At 38.4% G+C, this 17189-nt stretch overlaps 2 protein-coding genes across 12 annotated transcripts in view; both read right to left on the bottom strand.

Moving 5' to 3' along the window:
* cacna1bb (calcium channel, voltage-dependent, N type, alpha 1B subunit, b) overlaps positions 1-5647 on the bottom strand; it is a 411213-nt gene extending 405566 nt beyond the window's left edge. For 4 of the 8 annotated variants that reach the window (XM_057818685.1, XM_057818684.1, XM_057818688.1 and 1 more), the window contains exon 1: positions 5511-5637. Coding sequence is in view for 1 of the 8 variants with exons in the window: in XM_057818689.1 (XP_057674672.1) it covers positions 5511-5586 (76 nt within the window). In the remaining 7 variants the exon portion in view is untranslated. Of the gene's footprint in view, positions 1-2058; positions 2162-2506; positions 2538-5510 lie in introns of those variants that run through there. The other 4 variants (XM_057818689.1, XM_057818692.1, XM_057818691.1 and 1 more) reach the window with 4 other exon arrangements.
* A 9081-nt stretch (positions 5648-14728) lies between these two features.
* Positions 14729-17189, bottom strand: part of ehmt1b (euchromatic histone-lysine N-methyltransferase 1b) — a 65657-nt gene continuing 63196 nt past the window's right edge. For all 4 annotated transcript variants that reach the window (XM_057819335.1, XM_057819331.1, XM_057819334.1 and 1 more), the window contains exon 26: positions 14729-15886. In XM_057819335.1, the coding sequence (XP_057675318.1) occupies positions 15697-15886 (190 nt within the window). In that variant the 3' untranslated portion in view covers positions 14729-15696. The remainder of the gene's footprint in view (positions 15887-17189) is intronic.

Below are 17189 nucleotides of genomic sequence, written 5' to 3'. Positions count from 1 at the left end.
GCAGCCATCTCCCCAGTGCCTTTGGCTGACATGCAGCCCCATATCATCAAGGACTGAGGGAATTTTGCTGTCTTCTTCAGGCAGTCATCTTTGTAAATCTCACTGGAAAAGCACCAATCAAAAGTTCCAGCATCATAACCTTGTCAAATAAAGCGGAACTAAAACACAGTTATCGCGGTCTTCCGGACGATATGAGGAACGGACTGCATTGCGTCCCGAGAGTAAACATCATGCTTGTCATTACACGGGTAATGACAAAGCTCAACTCACGGCTCTGGTTCAACTCAGGCCGCTAGTTAAAAAAAAATAAAAACAATAATACCCGACTGCTGCCAACAGCCGCTACAAACTATGTCCACATCATGCTACGGTAGGTAATAGATATCATATGTATATAGTAGGGTTGTTCCGATCATGTTTTTTTGCTCCCGATCGTTTTAGTTTGAGTATCTGCCGATCCCAATATTTCCCGATCCGATTGCTTTTTTTTTGCTCAATTCCAATCATTCCCGATAATTTTTCCCGATCATATACATTTTGGCAATGCATTAAGAAAAAAATGAATAAAACTCGGACGAATATATACATTCAACATACAGTACATAAGTACTGAATTTATTATGACAATAAATCCTCAAGATGGCATTTACATTATTAACATTCTTTCTGTGAGAGGGATCCACGGATAGAAAGACTTGTGACTTTGTATATTGTGACTAAATATTGCCATCTAGTGTATTTGTTGAGCTTTCAGTAAATGATACTGTGGCCATCCCAAATGCATGATGGGAAGTGCACCCATGACTGTGCGTCGTGCTACCAATTGATATATCTTCTCTGCATTGGGAAATAACTTATGGTGATAAGACAAAGATCAATTGCCACCTTGCTTCCCCACATTGCTTTCCATGATATTTCTAATCATAGGGAGAGGGATTGCAAGGCTTTAGCCAATTAAAATATGGCTCCAAAGGCTGCCAAATTTCACTCTACTCATTTTGCGCTGCCTTTTATCTCTCTATATAGGTAAAACGGCATCATTACAGATTGAGCGCGACAATGAGTGAGAGGGTCGTCCAGCGCATACATTAATTGCGTTAAATATTTCTTATATTTATTAATTTTTTAATAAATTAATTGCCGCATTTTCGGGATAAATTTGATAACCCTACCTTAAGCCTAAACTAAAGACTCTGGATGAGTGTAACATATTATGTCTGTAACGTTAAATACAATTAGAAAACGATTTAATTAAAATATACAGTGGGGAGAACAAGTATTTGATACACTGCCAATGGGAAAACCCATTGGCAGTGTATCAAATACTTGTTCCCCCCACTGTATATATATATATTAAAAAAAGGCATGGCCGATATTTTTTTGCCGATTCCGATACTTTGAAAATGACGTGATCGGACTCGATCGATCGGCATCCCCATCGATCGGGACATCTCTAGTATATAGAACTAGATGCAAAATGACAGACTCAATGGGGTTAGCAGCACATGTATTGAAAACTAAATGCGAAATGACAGACTTGCCGGCGTTAGTAACCAGCCGCCATCTTAAAGCAGGAGTCTTCTCTAGAAGGCTCTGTTGTAGCGAACTTAATTAACTTTTTTTATCTAAAATACTCCTAAATCTGCAAAATCTTTAAAACAGTTTTAAAACTTTCACATGTCTAAAGTAGACAGAAGGGAAATTTTGGAATAACGGGAGCAATTTTAACAACTTTAACGGTTCATTCACAACATTAAATCAATCAATAATCGATTTATAATCGAATCGTAGCCTCTGAATCGTAATCAAATCATTAGGTGCCAAATGATTCCCACCTCTAGTCGCTACAATATTTTACTTATTTATAAACTGTCACGTTGCCATATACAACAAGGCAACTCAACAGTTTATAAAACTAACTAAAACAGTAAACTACTTCCCAAATCAATGTGAAGCAATGCGTTCCATCGTGGACCTGTGCGGGGGAATGTTTTGGTGTCAGAAAAGCGCAAAAATAGACGAGGCAGATCTGTGCAAGTCTGAATTAATTTGACTTACCTGAGATACATCAGGTTAGGCATGTTTTCCGTTCCCAAATAACTACTTATTAAAAATGAGTGTTCACAACAGGTTGATAAAAAATGAGTTTGGTCCACCTACCATATTTAATTAAGCTGAATATTAGTATTTACAGTGTAGTAAGATACAGTACTCGTAATGACCTGCATGTTGTATGGCTGGAATTTGCCATCTTTATTTTTATGTATTGGAGTTCTACATCCTTGACAGCATCAAAGAACGGTACTTTGCAGACATCCAACTGTGCTGTGCCTGTCAGGAAATTGCATCATCCTTGCAACAGCTTGAGTTAAGCTTTGCTTGAAAGCACGTATCATATTAACCATCTTTTTCATTGCAAACTACTACAACATATATGATTGAAACCATGTAGCGTCATCACTAAATGCTATATTTCTGCACCCGAGATAGTAAGATCACATCTGACCAGAATCAGCAGTTCCTTCCTCCACTTCTATTGCCTGCAACCATGACAGCCATCATCTCCAAAAGGGATGTTAATTGGTTTCAGAGGGCCCACTCTGGCTCTCCCCTTCTATGAACTAACATTGTACTTGACTGTATGTTACAACAGGTACAACAACGTTGCACAGTGGCAGTCAGGGAATTACTGATGCCACCTGCGCAGTGTTTCACATTTTTTCCACACGGGCTATTGATTTATTCTCCCCACTTTGTTAATATTTAAAGGATACCTTGAATAGAATGACATGTAGTTCTTAAAAGATAAATGTGAGTATGAGTTACAATTTTTTTAATGTTTTCGTTTTAATAAAATGTGTAAAATTTTAAATCCAAAAAAAAAAACTTTTATCTCGCTATTGCTGTTGACGGCGCAAGGCGGTGACGTCAGATGGCCACGTTGCCGTACTTCACAGTGTCACTCTTTAACAATGTGAGGTAGTGATTTAGATACACCACAAGGTGTCATTGGCGAGTTTTAAATTAATAAGAGCTCAAGCGAATGAGTGCATTTTATATGATACTTATGTTTGTAGTGAAGGAGTTGCTGATCCTTATGCCAATAAACACGGTCGTCCGAGTTACGATTCTGGACTCCTGTGTCCACTCGCTTTTCTGCCAAGTTACACCCCATTGTGGATTAAAGGAAATCAACAGAATCAGTCAAGGGACAAAACGCACTCATTGGCTTGATCCCTAATTAATTTAAAACTCGCCATTGACACCTTGTGGTGCATTTAAATCATTCGCTTACATAATTAAAGAGCGACACGTGGAATTCCGGCAGCGTGGCCATGGGACGTCAATAGCAATGGCGACCTACTAGTTAAAATAATTTTACAAATATTATTGAAACGAAAACATGAAGAGGAGTTTTAATATCAAATTATTATAACTTGTACGAACATTTATCTTTTAGGAACTACATGTTTTTCTGTTCGTGGTACCCTTAAAACTGCTGCACGACATAAGAAAATATCAAGAGGGAGGCAAGTAGGGCTGCAGCTATCGATTATTTAAGTAATCGATTAATCTATCAACTAGTTAGTTTGAATAATTGAGTAATCGGGTTTGGAACCTTTAATGCCTTGCAGAATGAATTTTAGGAGATGTGCAATTTTAACAAGCCTTTGTTTTACTTTCAAAAGAGCATTAAATGTGAATACAAAATAACATTTCTGAGTGTTTTTTTCAAACGATGCAGAATCGCACTTTTATTTCACAAGAGAAATAAATTCATTTTAAAATAAATTAAAATACCTGAGCTTCGCCTCAAACAATAAAATAATTATAAATTAGGATCGAAGTACAACAAAAGAACAATTGGCTAACTTGCATGGCAAAAGTCTGTTAGCATAAAAGCTAACATTTTTTTTTTTTTTTACCATGATCCCAATAAACCGTTCAAAGACATTTTCCCACAAAAAAAAAAAAAAAAAGCTCAATATACCTCTAAACCTAGTTTCGAATGCATAAACAATCATATTAGCTTGAACAAAAATGTTGCAAACTTATGTTGGTTTTAACAGGGAGCAGTTGGATCCAGCCCTGTTAGATGAGTTATTTCATATTCAGTGTTGCCACTAGAGGGCAGTGTATCCACCCAAATAAATAACACTAAATGCAAACACTTTCAAAACAAACCATTACAACGCCACTCCAATTAAACAAATCCTCGAAGTGGCAAAATTTAATCCAAAGCTGTTTTCTAATCAAATTACTTGAGTTAATCGATAATCGTTGCAGCACTAGTTGCAAGGGAAAAATGGACGACCACAAGACCATGAATACCCTTACTTCTAATTGGGGATCACTGTGTACAGTAGTATGAAAAAGTATCTGAACCTTTTGGAATTTCTCACATTTCTGCATAAAATCACCATCAAATGTGATCTGATCTTTTGTCAAAATCACACTGATGAAAATACAGTGTCTGCTTTAACTAAAATCACCCAAACATTTATAGGTTTTCATAATTTAATAAGGATAGCATGCAAACAATGACAGAAGGGGGGGGAAATAAGTAAGTGAACCCTCTGCTTAAGGAGGCTTAAAGAGCAATCGAAACCATTTTTTACTAAACAATTTAAGTAAGATGTATGCCCGATCACTGATGAGTAGTTTAAAGCTGCCCTGCCCACTATAAAACACACACCTGGTAAGAAATGTCTTGATGAGAAGCATTGTCTGATGTGCGTCATGGCTCGGTCAAACGAGCTGTCTGAAGACCTGCGATCAAGGATTGCTTATTTGTATAAAGCTGGGAAAGTATACAAAATCATCTCTAAAAGTCTGGATGTTCATCAATCGACAGTCAGAGAAGTTGTCTACAAATGGAGAGAGTTTGGCACTGTTGCTTCTCTCCCATGAAGAGGCCGTCCACCAGACGATGACGATGCCAAGAGATCAGTGCAGAATACTCAGAGAGGTAAAAAAAAAAAAAAAAGAACCCTAGAGTGTCTGCTAAAGACACTCTAAGGTTCACTGGCACAGTCCAATATCTATGTGCACACATCAATTATATGTAAAACTATGGCCAAGAATGGTATTCATGGAAGGACTCCACAGAGTAAGCCACTGCTGTCAAAAAAAAAAAAAAAAAAAAATTGTTGCTCGTTTAATGTTTGCACAAAATATTAAATGTGATGATTCACTGACTTACTTTCCCACTTCTGTCATTGTTTGTATACTATCCTCATTAAATTATGAAAACCTATAAATTTTGGATTGTTTTTTTCATCTTTGTGATTTTGACAAAGATCAGATCACATTGCATTGCATTGGGATTTTATGCAGAAATGGGAGAAATTCCAAAAGGTTAAGATACTTTTCCATACCACTGTATGTCTAATGATGACTTTTTCTGACAAATAAATGAAAGCAAAACACTAATGAGAGACTGATCATTGTGGCGAATCACTTTGTGGTCTAATCTTTCAAAATACAAAAGTAACAAATTAAGATCTTACCATAAACCACAGCGGATCGGGTCTCAGCCCATTTGGAGGAGTGAGGAGGTTTTCTCTTCATGGCTGTTCCAAACATACAGTCAACCGAGGAGGATCGAATGAATGCTGGCAAGTGACACAATTTCTTAAGTTCTGTATGTATGCATGCACAAAGCTTCAGTACCAGCTCATTTGGATACACACACACACACACACACACACACACAGACCAATGTCTACCACTGTGGAATGCGGAAAGGCTGCATCCTGTCAAGCCGTGTTTTGAGGACTTTATCATCAGATTCCTGACTGAAATTGCCTTTGGATTTGCTTATCAAATGCTTTCAAGTGTTTCTTTTGGTAGTCAGGAAGGGAGTGATCATCAGCCCATTTGTAAAAACCAAGGGGCGTACACCATGAGGTTTTTTCAATCGGCTCCAAAGCATTTTGAATCAGGTCCAAATGATTTTTTAAAACTAGCTGATGAGCTTCCCGTTTCTTTAAAAGAAGAATTGAACAAAGATTTGTTCCCACGTAGAGGAAATAATTAGTAAGGATGTTTCGATTGTATATTCCTGCACCTGAGTCAGTCACCTGATTTTGAGGATCTGTCGATACAGAATCCGGATCCGATACAGAGAAAAAAAAAGTTGTTCAAAAAAAAAGTTTAAATATGTTACTGTCCCACCGTGTCGCCTTCATAATGTAAAATATTTTTAAACAAGAAGAACATAGAAAATGTAATTCTTCATTGATCGAGTCCACTCAAACTGACTCACACTTTCACGTTCACGCCGCTGACAACAGCCTCTCAATTACACAATGAGTTGCCACAGCACACTACTATGGAGGACCAGGAGTGCAAAAATTCAATAAATAAATACACAATTAAATAAATAATTAAAAGTGTCATTAAAATGCTTTTATTTCAATATTTATTTATTTATTTCAATTTTTATTTCAATTTTTATTTATTTCAATTTATATTTATTTATTTTGATTTTTATTTATTTCAATTTATATTTATTTATTTCAATTTTTATTTATTTCGATTTATATTTATTTATTTCAATTTTTAATAATTTATTTCAATTTATATTTATTTATTTCGATTCATATTTATTTCAATTTTTATTTATTTCAATTTATATTTATTTATTTCAAAATTTATTTCGATTTTTATTTATTTATTTCAATTTTTATTCTTTTATTTCAACTTTATTTCAACATGTTAGATTTCTCAGAACAAATTGAAGCAGGACATTTGGACCCTGAGTACGTGTCCTACAAAACAGAGCAATTAATTAACGTTATTGGCATCATCTCGGCTCTGTCAGATCAAGATGTTGATCGAAGAGTTTTCGATAGTTTAGAACTGCGGTCAAGCCAGCCTCCACTCGTAAAAACGAAGTCAAACCAGCCGCCCCTCGTTTGGATTATTGTTTGCATTATGTGCATTACGGTAATGCAATGCGCTGGCTTCAGAATGCAATGACGTGGCTTCAGAGCGCAAGTCCCTTTATTAAATATATGGGGAAAAAACGGTGACCTACTCGATAACGGGTCCACTTTAGAGAGACACTGGAGCACCTCTAGACCCAAACTAAATCATTATAATGTAAAAATGATGTCGGAGTTCAGAGTAAAACTACTTAGAAAACTGCTAGTCATTTCTGTCATTTAGCCTTATTTCAAAACTTGATTAAAATAAATAAATAAATAAATAAAATCAGGTAAATATCCAAGGACCGTTCCACTTCTGCGTTATACTAGAGTTTCCCGTATGCAGACATCAGCTCGTTTAAAGGCGCTGGCCCGCGCGATGTAGAAGCCACAGACTGGACTCCACCGTGGGCTGCTGGTGGAGTTCTCCTCAGAGTGTCCTCGATTAAATTTGCTGCTTCTCTGAGCAGCTCTGGGCACATTTTGGACATATGTATGTTTTGCTTGGACAACACGCGAAATGCGTCAAAGCCTACTACCGCTACACTGACCACGCTACTAATCTTCGTCGTCTTTGTGATTTTGAGGGAGCAATTATTTTTCAGATTATACGGATCTACACTGCCACCTTATGTATCGGGTGTACATAAAAATTAGCCAATGCCTCAGGCGTCAATCTATTATCTGAGATCGACTAGTTAAGACTTGCTTTGCTGAGCAACCAATCAGACGTTAGAAACTTTGACGAGCAAACGTGACAGATAAAATTATTTCATGGTTGCACCTCCAGAGGAACAAGAGTGCAAGAATGAAATAAATAAAAAGTGAAATAAATAAAAGTTTAAATAAATAAATAAATGATGAAATAAATAAATAAAACTTGAAATAAATAAATCTAGACTGAAATAAATAAAAATTGAAATAAATGAATAAAAACTGAAATAAATAAAAATTAAAATAAATAAATAAAAGTTGAAATAAATGAATAAAAATTGAAATAAATAAAAATCGAAATAAATTTTGAAATAAATAAATGTAAATTGAAATAAATAAATAAAAATCGAAATAAATATAAATCGAAATAAATAAATAAAAATTGAAATACATATTGAAATAAATAAATAAATATTGAAATAAAAGCATTTTAATGACACTTTTAATTATTTATTTAATTGTGTATTTATTTATTGAATTTTTGCCCTCCTGGTCCTTCATACACTACTATTGTTTAACAAGCTAAACGATGATTGACAGATGTGCGCCTTTGATGGTAGAGCTACCAAGTTTCTCTGGCAAGATCAAAGTTACACCCATGTCAATCATCATTAACTTTAAATAGCCCTCTCCTGGGCACTGCAGACCAAGAAAAGCAGCAGGAGGGAGAGTGAGCAGCTGTAGACAAGTTTCCAAAATACTTCCGCTTTACTTCTGCATTGCTACAAGCGACTTCTGTTTTCAATTTTTTTACCACTGACTTCAATAGCACTGGAGTGACATCACTCAGTAAAAACCCTGAAAAAACACGATTTAGAAATACCCCATCCTTCTGCCAGCTCGACATGGGAAGAAAACATTAAGAAATCGCCAAGGGTGACCATAAGTAAAATATTATCGTATTTTATTGACTATGGCAGTGGATGGAAAAGCCATCAGGAACCTGAAAAGCTCCGAGGCATTCCAGTACCTGCACCGGTGTCCGGTGCTAAAAAAGTAAAGCTAAAATCTTGTGCATTAAACTTTTACCTTTGATATTATTATGATGATTGTAATAATGATGATCTTTAATATTTACAGCTACTGTATCTGCTGCTTGCCTGTTGCTAATCAGTACGTGTAGATGACACAATTATTTCAAAGCATAAATGCTGCTTTTTTCATTTGTTTACAGGTGAAAAACACTGTTAGACAAGGGAAGATACAGGCATGCAAACTGGTTAGGGGTGAAAAAGGTGACAAAGTAACATGGACACATGGCATGCACGGAAAAGTGCATTTCATAGTGCAACCAGAGACATCTCGAATTAAACACAGTACATACTTATTTAACATATACAAGTCTAAATCTCTCCTCCTGAAATCAGAACATATAAGACGCATTAAGTAGCAAATTATACAAAATCTATATGATAAAATATACAGTATGTCCCATTTGCATTAAGCAGAGAACAGCTGTACTCCCGTCTCTCACTATTGTCAGTCATTTGTTGTCACGAGAAGAGAGTGGCGGTGATAGGTCTAGGTCATCGGACTAAAGCAGGGGTCCCCAACCTTTTTTGCACCACGGACCGGTGTTATTTGGGTCTTTTTTTCACGGACCGGTGTTCTGACAATTTTGCAACCCATCAAAAATTGCAACGATGTGTTTCTGCGCATGCGCGTAACGTTAAACCTAGCCGCAAAATGCACAAATGCAGCGATTCCAAAGTAAACACTACACAAACTTTCTTGAAAGAAAGGAATATCAACTTACGTTTGATCATGGAAGGACTTGTAAAAAAGTTCTCCACAGATACATCCTGTCATGTTAGCTGCACACAAAAACTGCACACCGCTCTCACCATTAACGACTTCGCCTTGTTGTTAAGCATAAATTAAGAAGCCCGCTTCACAAGGATACAGTGTTGGAAATTGCAGCAAGGTTTTCAATAGCCACGTTTACATGCTGACTTTTATTCATACCGATTCAAATCATTCCGAATAGAAATTTCAGATCAGCTGTTTACATGTCACTTCATCTATTCCGATCCAGCGTTTACATGTGACTGCCTTTATTCCGAAAGGATGTTTGACAACTGCCGTCTGACATGCGTAGATTAATCAAAACAAAGCGTCACGTTGCAAAACATGGAGATCGATCGTCGAAGTGCTGCTGTTTTAACTTTAACCCACTTGTTGTGTTTGTGGGGTCGTATCCGCTTCTGCTGTTTTGCTCTTTTGCCCTGTAGTAGCCGGTTTTCCACCAGTTTCTAATCTGGTCAACGCTCCGGTCTATTCCGGCTTCGTGTAACCTCTCGTGAACTTTTTTAAATAGTTCACTGTTCCTCGTTTTACGCCCGTCTAAGCGAGCAATTATATTCAATTCTTTTAAAGTTTGAATTAAATACAATCTTTCCGCCGGACTCCAATTAGGTGCGCTGTGCTTGGAAGCCATGTTGCAAGTGACGTTACTTACGTCACAAAGTGACGTCACCACGTCAGTAGGGAGCATGTGCAGAAAGAACGCAACCAGACACCATTCCGCTTCCCTGTTTACATGATATAATTTTACTTCTAATCGGTTTGGGAAAAGGAATATTCCACCCCTGTGAATCGGAATGAAATTCCATTCGGTTTGGGCCTGTTCATTCCGAATGAGGTGTTTATATGGAACACATTTATTCGGTTTGAACAAATATTCCGATTGTAATTGGAATATTTGGCTCCATGTAAACGTGGCAAGTGCTCTCGTAGCGATGTCAGGATATTCCGGAATGACTTTAATGCAGAACCTCGGTAGTGTTGTTGTCTCAAATGTACGTTTAATAGAGGTGTGCGAAATTTCTGATTCTTGGATTATTCGCGATTCGGCCGTGGAAGACTCGAGAACGATTCGCAAACATTCAAATTCTGATCATTGAAATATGTCAAGTAAAGCAGAAGTAAAACACACTCAGCGCGCCGTGCGGTCTTCGGGGCGCAATGAGGAACGGAGCGAGAGTAGCTAAACATAATGCTTGTCATTAGCCGGCCCCTCGGGTAATCCACATAATACTACGGTAGATATCATATTTATATAGGACTAGATGCAAAATAGACTCTGTGGCGTTAGCAGCACATGTACAGAAAGCTAGATGCGGACGTTAGGAAACGGCCGCCATCTTAAAGCAGTAGACTTCCCTGAGGAACGGAGCGAGAGTAGCTAAACATAATGCTTGTCATTAGCCGGCCCCTCGGGTAATCCACATAATACTACGGTAGATATCATATTTATATAGGACTAGATGCAAAATAGACTCTGTGGCGTTAGCAGCACATGTACAGAAAGCTAGATGCGGGCGTTAGGAAACGGCCGCCATCTTAAAGCAGTAGACTTCCCTGCAAGGCTTTTGTAGCAAACCTTCCAAGCGAACCTAATTAACTTTTTATCGAAAATACTCCTAAATCGGTAAAATATTGACTTGAATCTATCTTTAAAATAGTTTTAAAACTTTCACATGTCGAAAGTAGACAAAAGGAAAACTATGGAATAACGGGAGCAATTTTACCAACTTTACCGGTTGATTCACAACATTAAATTAACTGAATGTAGTTTAAAGCTGCTGATACAGAATGGGGATTTGAGTATATCATTGTTTTTAACTGTTAACTTGATACTGAAATAGTCGTTTATTTAAGCCTGCGAGTTTTTTTTTTTTTTTTTTTTTAAACAGTTTTTGTAACTAATGTACAAAACATTAAAAGCAGCTAGTAGCGGGGGGCAGGGTGTCATCAATAATCGATTTATAATCGAATTGTAGCCTCTGAATCGTAATCGTAATCGAATCGTTAGGTGCCCAAAGATTTCCATCTCTAACGTTTAATAAAGTCGCCGTCATTTGCGATCTCTACAAGTTGATCCTCCTGTTTCACAGACATGCTCGAATCACTCGGTTTATTCACAAAATGGTCACGAATCCACTCCTTCGCCGTTCGTGGGTCTTCGAGGTTGTAGGCTCGTCAGGTGCCCTTTTCGCCGTAAAAATATCTCCAAAGACGTCTTTTTTCCAGTCATCTTCGCTCGTCTGGGGGCTAATTATTTCAGGGAAAAAATGTGCTGCGCCCGCGGCCTGGTAATACGTTATTATCAAGGACAAGCGCACATAGATATATTATACACACAAACAAGATGTACTGCTAGCAGTCCAATCAATGGATTTCTATGACATTCTAATCTATCTCGTAGTATTATATCTAGAGTAGACAGGGATATTGGTGTGTTAAGCAGGGGCACAGGCAGGGGCGGACTGGTAATCTGTAGCCTCTGGAGGATCACAGAACGGCCGGTGCTCTGGACGGCCGGCGGGCGCCATACATACTTCACTGTTTTTATCCCCCCTATCCTCAATGATTATCTACAATTCGCATCCAATCCGACAGGTGGCAGCAATGCGCGTGGCTGTTAACCGCCAATCTGATAGGAGGAGAACGAAGAAGTGGGCCATTGCCGCAAGGTGCTGTATAACTCTGAAAGACTTGTTGTGGCCCACGAAGAGGCAGGATAGAGCGATAAGAGCTTTGGCGGACTTTCTAGTTTCCACCGGGCTGAGATGGAATGAAGAGGGTTACTTGCTAGGTATATTGGCATTTGTTATCCACCAGGTAGCTACAATTTAAATGAAATAAATGGCAATTAAAGGGCTAGTGCCAGCTATTCCATGTCCTCGTTTGCAATCGTGTCAAGTAACAGTATGCTAGTCCTACTATCCCTCTCCTAAAAAAAAACATTTTAGCTGTAAAAAAAAAAAAAGTATGCACACGCAGCAGCAATATGAATTCAGAAGAAATATAATAAAATATTAATAAAATGGTTTTACTTTAAAGTTTAGGTAGTTAAATTGATATGATATATATTTTTAATCGTTTTTATATCATTTTTGTTTTCAGGTTAATACTTTCCAATGATGGTTATGTATACAGGATTTGTCTTGAAATGTTTATTGTATTTTCATTGAAATTTATTATTTGTGTGGCAAGATTAATTATGGCATAATGAAGTCATTTTATAGACACAGGGGATAGGTGTTATTATAATCAATTGGATACATAAAATTTGCTTTAAAAAATAAATTTGTTAATTTGTTTATTCAGGTTGATTATAGAGCTAGGGCAGAAGATGAATCCAACTCCAGTTCAGCCTTGCAGTACTTTGAGCGCCCCAAGTCAGACAGTCACAGTAGACACATTTTCTTCATTTTTTTCTCAAAGTGCACGAAATTGATGCATTTTACAATAAAATGTAAAAAAAAATATATATATATATATATATATCACGGGGGGGCATGCCCCCGGACCCCCCTAGAGGGTCTGTGTTTACCCTTCATACAGTGATTCTTGTGGGCTGGGCTGAGTCAAAGTCCAGGGCTGCTTTTTAGTCCCAGTCCGCCCCTGGGCACAGGGTTAATTCGGCCAGAATGCGGTCGTTATTAAATTATTTCTGTGCGGCCCGGTAGTAAATGCGCATGGGAACCGGTCAGCGGCCCGGCAGATGGGGACCCGTGGACTACAGTGTAGTTTTGAGCATGGACTACGGTTTTGAAGTTAACAGTTTCACTCGCTCGTTGACAGACCGCCCCCCCCCCCCATCCCCGCCCCATTTTTTCTCCTCGGATCTACGTGATTCAGACGAATGACCCATTTTGATTTCAAAACAGCGAAATTTCGCCGAAAGGTGGCAAGTTTGCATGCCTGAATAAGTTGATGTGCCTCACAGCAACACTTACTGTACGTTGATGGACATATATTGAGACTACGTCGTTCTAACCGGGGGCGGCCGAGAGGCTGGGGCTGGAGGCGGTGGCTCGCCTCGCGGCAGACCGTCAGCTCGGTCCCGAGATCCAACTATGAGTTTATTAACTGCAGCAACTTGAAGATACGCTATTGGAGCTGGGATTATCGAGGACAGCGGGAGAAAGCCCATCTGGAGGCCATAATGTCGGGTGAAAGTTGGCGAGGCTCCTGAGCTCTGCTGTCTGATATTCTCGTATGTTATTTTCCCAATAATTTTATAAATTGTGATTTATTGACCTGTTTTGCACATGCACCAATAGTTTTAAATAAAACAAGAAATGGAATCATGTTGTCCAAATGTTTTATTGCGATCAATATCTGCAATAAAAAAGAATGATATACCATTTTTGTTTATATGAACATACCTTGAGTATTTCCTGGTGACAACAAAATCCATGTCAGTCCTTCTGCATTCGGCAAATGTAATATAATTTGTAATTTCACCCCATTTTAGTCACTCAAGTGGGTCAGGGTTAGGGTATCAATCTATATCTCACGTCAACACAGGCTGAAGGTTGCTATAATTTTGTTCACAAATGATCAACGAAGTGATAAGAACAATCAAAATCTCATCTACATCTCATGTACGTCGTGCTGAATCAATTTTTGGAGATTCCGTGGGTTCCTCTGGCTTGATTTGCAGTTTTAACTTTGTCAACACACTGCTTACGTCAACCACAACTCTTTTTTTCTAAAAAGGAGGTTCAAAGCAGAAATATTCCAAGATGGCGACGCCCTTGTTTCGCTCAGGAAACTTGTCTATAAGAGCATGAAGCAGAAAAACGTGTTTTAAATTAAAAACCCGACCCTTTTCACCAGATTGCGCGATTTTTCAGAGGATCACCATCGGCACGATTTCCAATCACGTGATCAGATGGGTACATCCCTCATAATTAGTATCGTAAATCCCTGATGTAAGTGAAAATCAATCTATTGCACTAGATAGCATAGGTTTACTGCCTAACCTCTGTTAACCTTCTGTATTAAAGCTAATCAAGCGCATAGCTACTCATAGTTTGGTCTTTTTTAAGTTCATCAAATCAAAGCAATTTGCACAGGCAAACCGAGCGTGACAAATATCGTCCAAGTCTTCACTCAGTCCGAACTTCCCGCAGGCTCCTGTTGGGAAATGTTTCGGTAAATTGTATGTGTTTAAATGAGAGGAGCAAGAAAGGGATTTCTTTAGAGGAAATGCATATAGTATTTAAAACCAAAATATTATTGACAGTGTTGACTCCAGAAAGGAAACGCAACAAGGGAAGTCGCTCAGAAGAAATTCATTAGTAGTAAATTTATTGAAAAACATACAACCAATTCATATGATGTTTCACAGTCCATGAATATGTAACAGAAAATAACAGGAAGTGCATTTTTGGAACTTTCTTTTTCTCTAAATCCGTGATTTTGAACAGCGGCCACTGCTTCACTACAAACACTTAAAAAGATATGTTGGCAAAATTGTGGAAGGAAATTATAAACGGAACTACTGGTACTACAAATATAATTACAAAACTGGAATTAAAACTGAGCATTTTAAAACTGAGCATAAAAAACAACAACATATGGTTCTCTTATCTTACAAACTATGTTCAATTGGGTAATGAGCACGTAAAGTTGAAAAAAAAATTATAAAGGAAAGAGCACCATTTTTGTTACTCCTTATGTGTCAAAATCTGTTCTTCATCAACTGTGGGAAGTCCTAAAAGACAATTAGGTTCCCCTTAAACATACAAGCTAGACAAAACGTAATTTTCTGCACCTTAGAAAGGAAGGACGCAGCCTCTTTTTTTGTTGTGTCTTTACCCACAAACTGAACCACGCTGTGATGATTTGTCCTTCTCAATATTTTGGGCAATTGTCAAACATTAGTCTTTCTAAACACTCCACGAAGCAGACGTGATGCAATACCTTCAATTTACATACAGTATGTAGCAAATTTTGGTGGAATGGTTCTCGATATACTCACAGCAAAAGGCCAAGTTCATTTTCCCAGTGAAGTTAAATATGAAATGGAAAGACTGTTTCATTGTCCTTCTTTCTGGGGACCACTGCTGCAGCACTACATTCTTCTGAGGGTCCAATTGTGCAGCTAGTTCATCATGATAAAAAGTTTTCCCAAGGGTCAAAGGTTCATGTTACTATACAGTACGAGTTCATTTGTAAAAAGTTACTGGACGTTGAGACCAGTGCCCTCGTGTCCAGGAGACGTGTGTGTAATAAGACGAGTGCGAGGCACCTTCTAAGAGGGGCTGGAGAGACCGTTGGAGGAGCTGGTGTCAGGGGAGGCGCTGAGCTGCTGGCGGTTTTCCGGCGTGCTGTCTGCCTGCAGCGACGTCATGGCTGCCGATGAGTATTTGCACTTGGAGGAGCCACATTCACAGCTGAACGCCTTGCTTTTAACTTCCCAAAAGTGGTCGCCATAGTTAAATCTGAGAATGAGGCAGAAAGCAATGGATAGTCAAAAGATGTAGATAACCTGAAAGTTGCCTTTCAATTAAATGCATGATGTGTCATTCAATAAGCTAACATTGCAGTCTCTGCAATTAAGAAGTATTGTAGAACTCAGTTGCAAATGTTGATGAGACATTTTGATCCTGCAGTGGCACGTTATGGCATTTCCGGCTTTGTTCGAAGAGCGTTTTATTTCCTCTTTGTTTGTTATAACGATGGTGTAAGTAAAATATAACAATATCATGTGGGCCTTAAAGGAGCATTCAAAATCTATTAAACCGGCTGGTAATGTAGGTATTTTTGTGTAAATGGCTGGGACTGAATGAGTTAAATGTGACTTTTAAACAAAAATGATTCTTAACCCTATACAAGCAGTGCTGTCCAATCGGGGACGCGGGCGGTCCCCTTGATTTCTGTGCTTCATAATCTCTGTTGTATTACTCATAAAGACGTCATTTTGGACAGTACATAGACGAATAGTAGCTCTTTCATTCAACAGCAGATGGCAGCACTGTGCCATTGAAACCAAATGAGTTTTTTCGAAGCGACTGGAAAAAATCCAGTCCAAGTTCGCGTAAATTTTATATCCTCTGTCTACTGGAATAATCAATCTTGATCCCAATTATATAGGAAATATGGCATCACAACGACAAGGCGGGGTAAAAGAAGGTGTGGAACACCAGGAGAAGACCATCCAGTCCGTAGGAGGAGAGTACAAGCAGTAAATTGCCGAGTCTGATGAGGAGTCTCCAAAAAGAGGGAATGTGGATTTGAAGAGGAAGAAAGAAGAGTTGATCAATAATGGCATTTATCCCCTCAAAGAAAGTAATAAAATTAAAAAATATAGCCATTTATCATGAACAGAAGGTGTTCCGGGAGTCCTGTGGGTGGTGCTCTGGGAGTACGGGGTACCGAGCCGCTTGGTAAGGGCTGTTCAGTCCCTGTACGACCGTTGTCAGAGTTTGGTCCGCATTGCCGGCAGTAAGTCGAGTTCATCCTCACTGAGGGCTGTGCTCCGCCAAGGTTGCCCTTTGTCACCGATTCTGTTCAAAACTTTTATGGACAGAATTTCTAGGCGCAGCCGAAGTATTGAGGGTTTCTGGTTGGAGTTCAAGTATCTTGGGGTCTTATTCACGAGTAAGGGTATGGAGGGACCGGGAGATCGACAGGCGGATCGGTGCAGCGTCTGCAGTGATGCGGACTCTTCACCGGTCAGTAATATTGAAGAAAAAGCTGAGTTGTATGGCGAAGCTATCGATTTACTTTACTACCCTCACCTAT

Source organism: Corythoichthys intestinalis, chromosome 17, assembly GCF_030265065.1.
Source record: "Corythoichthys intestinalis isolate RoL2023-P3 chromosome 17, ASM3026506v1, whole genome shotgun sequence".
NCBI lineage: Eukaryota > Metazoa > Chordata > Actinopteri > Syngnathiformes > Syngnathidae > Corythoichthys > Corythoichthys intestinalis.
Note: the sequence above shows the minus strand (reverse complement) of the source record. Positions and strands in the feature narration are given on the sequence as shown.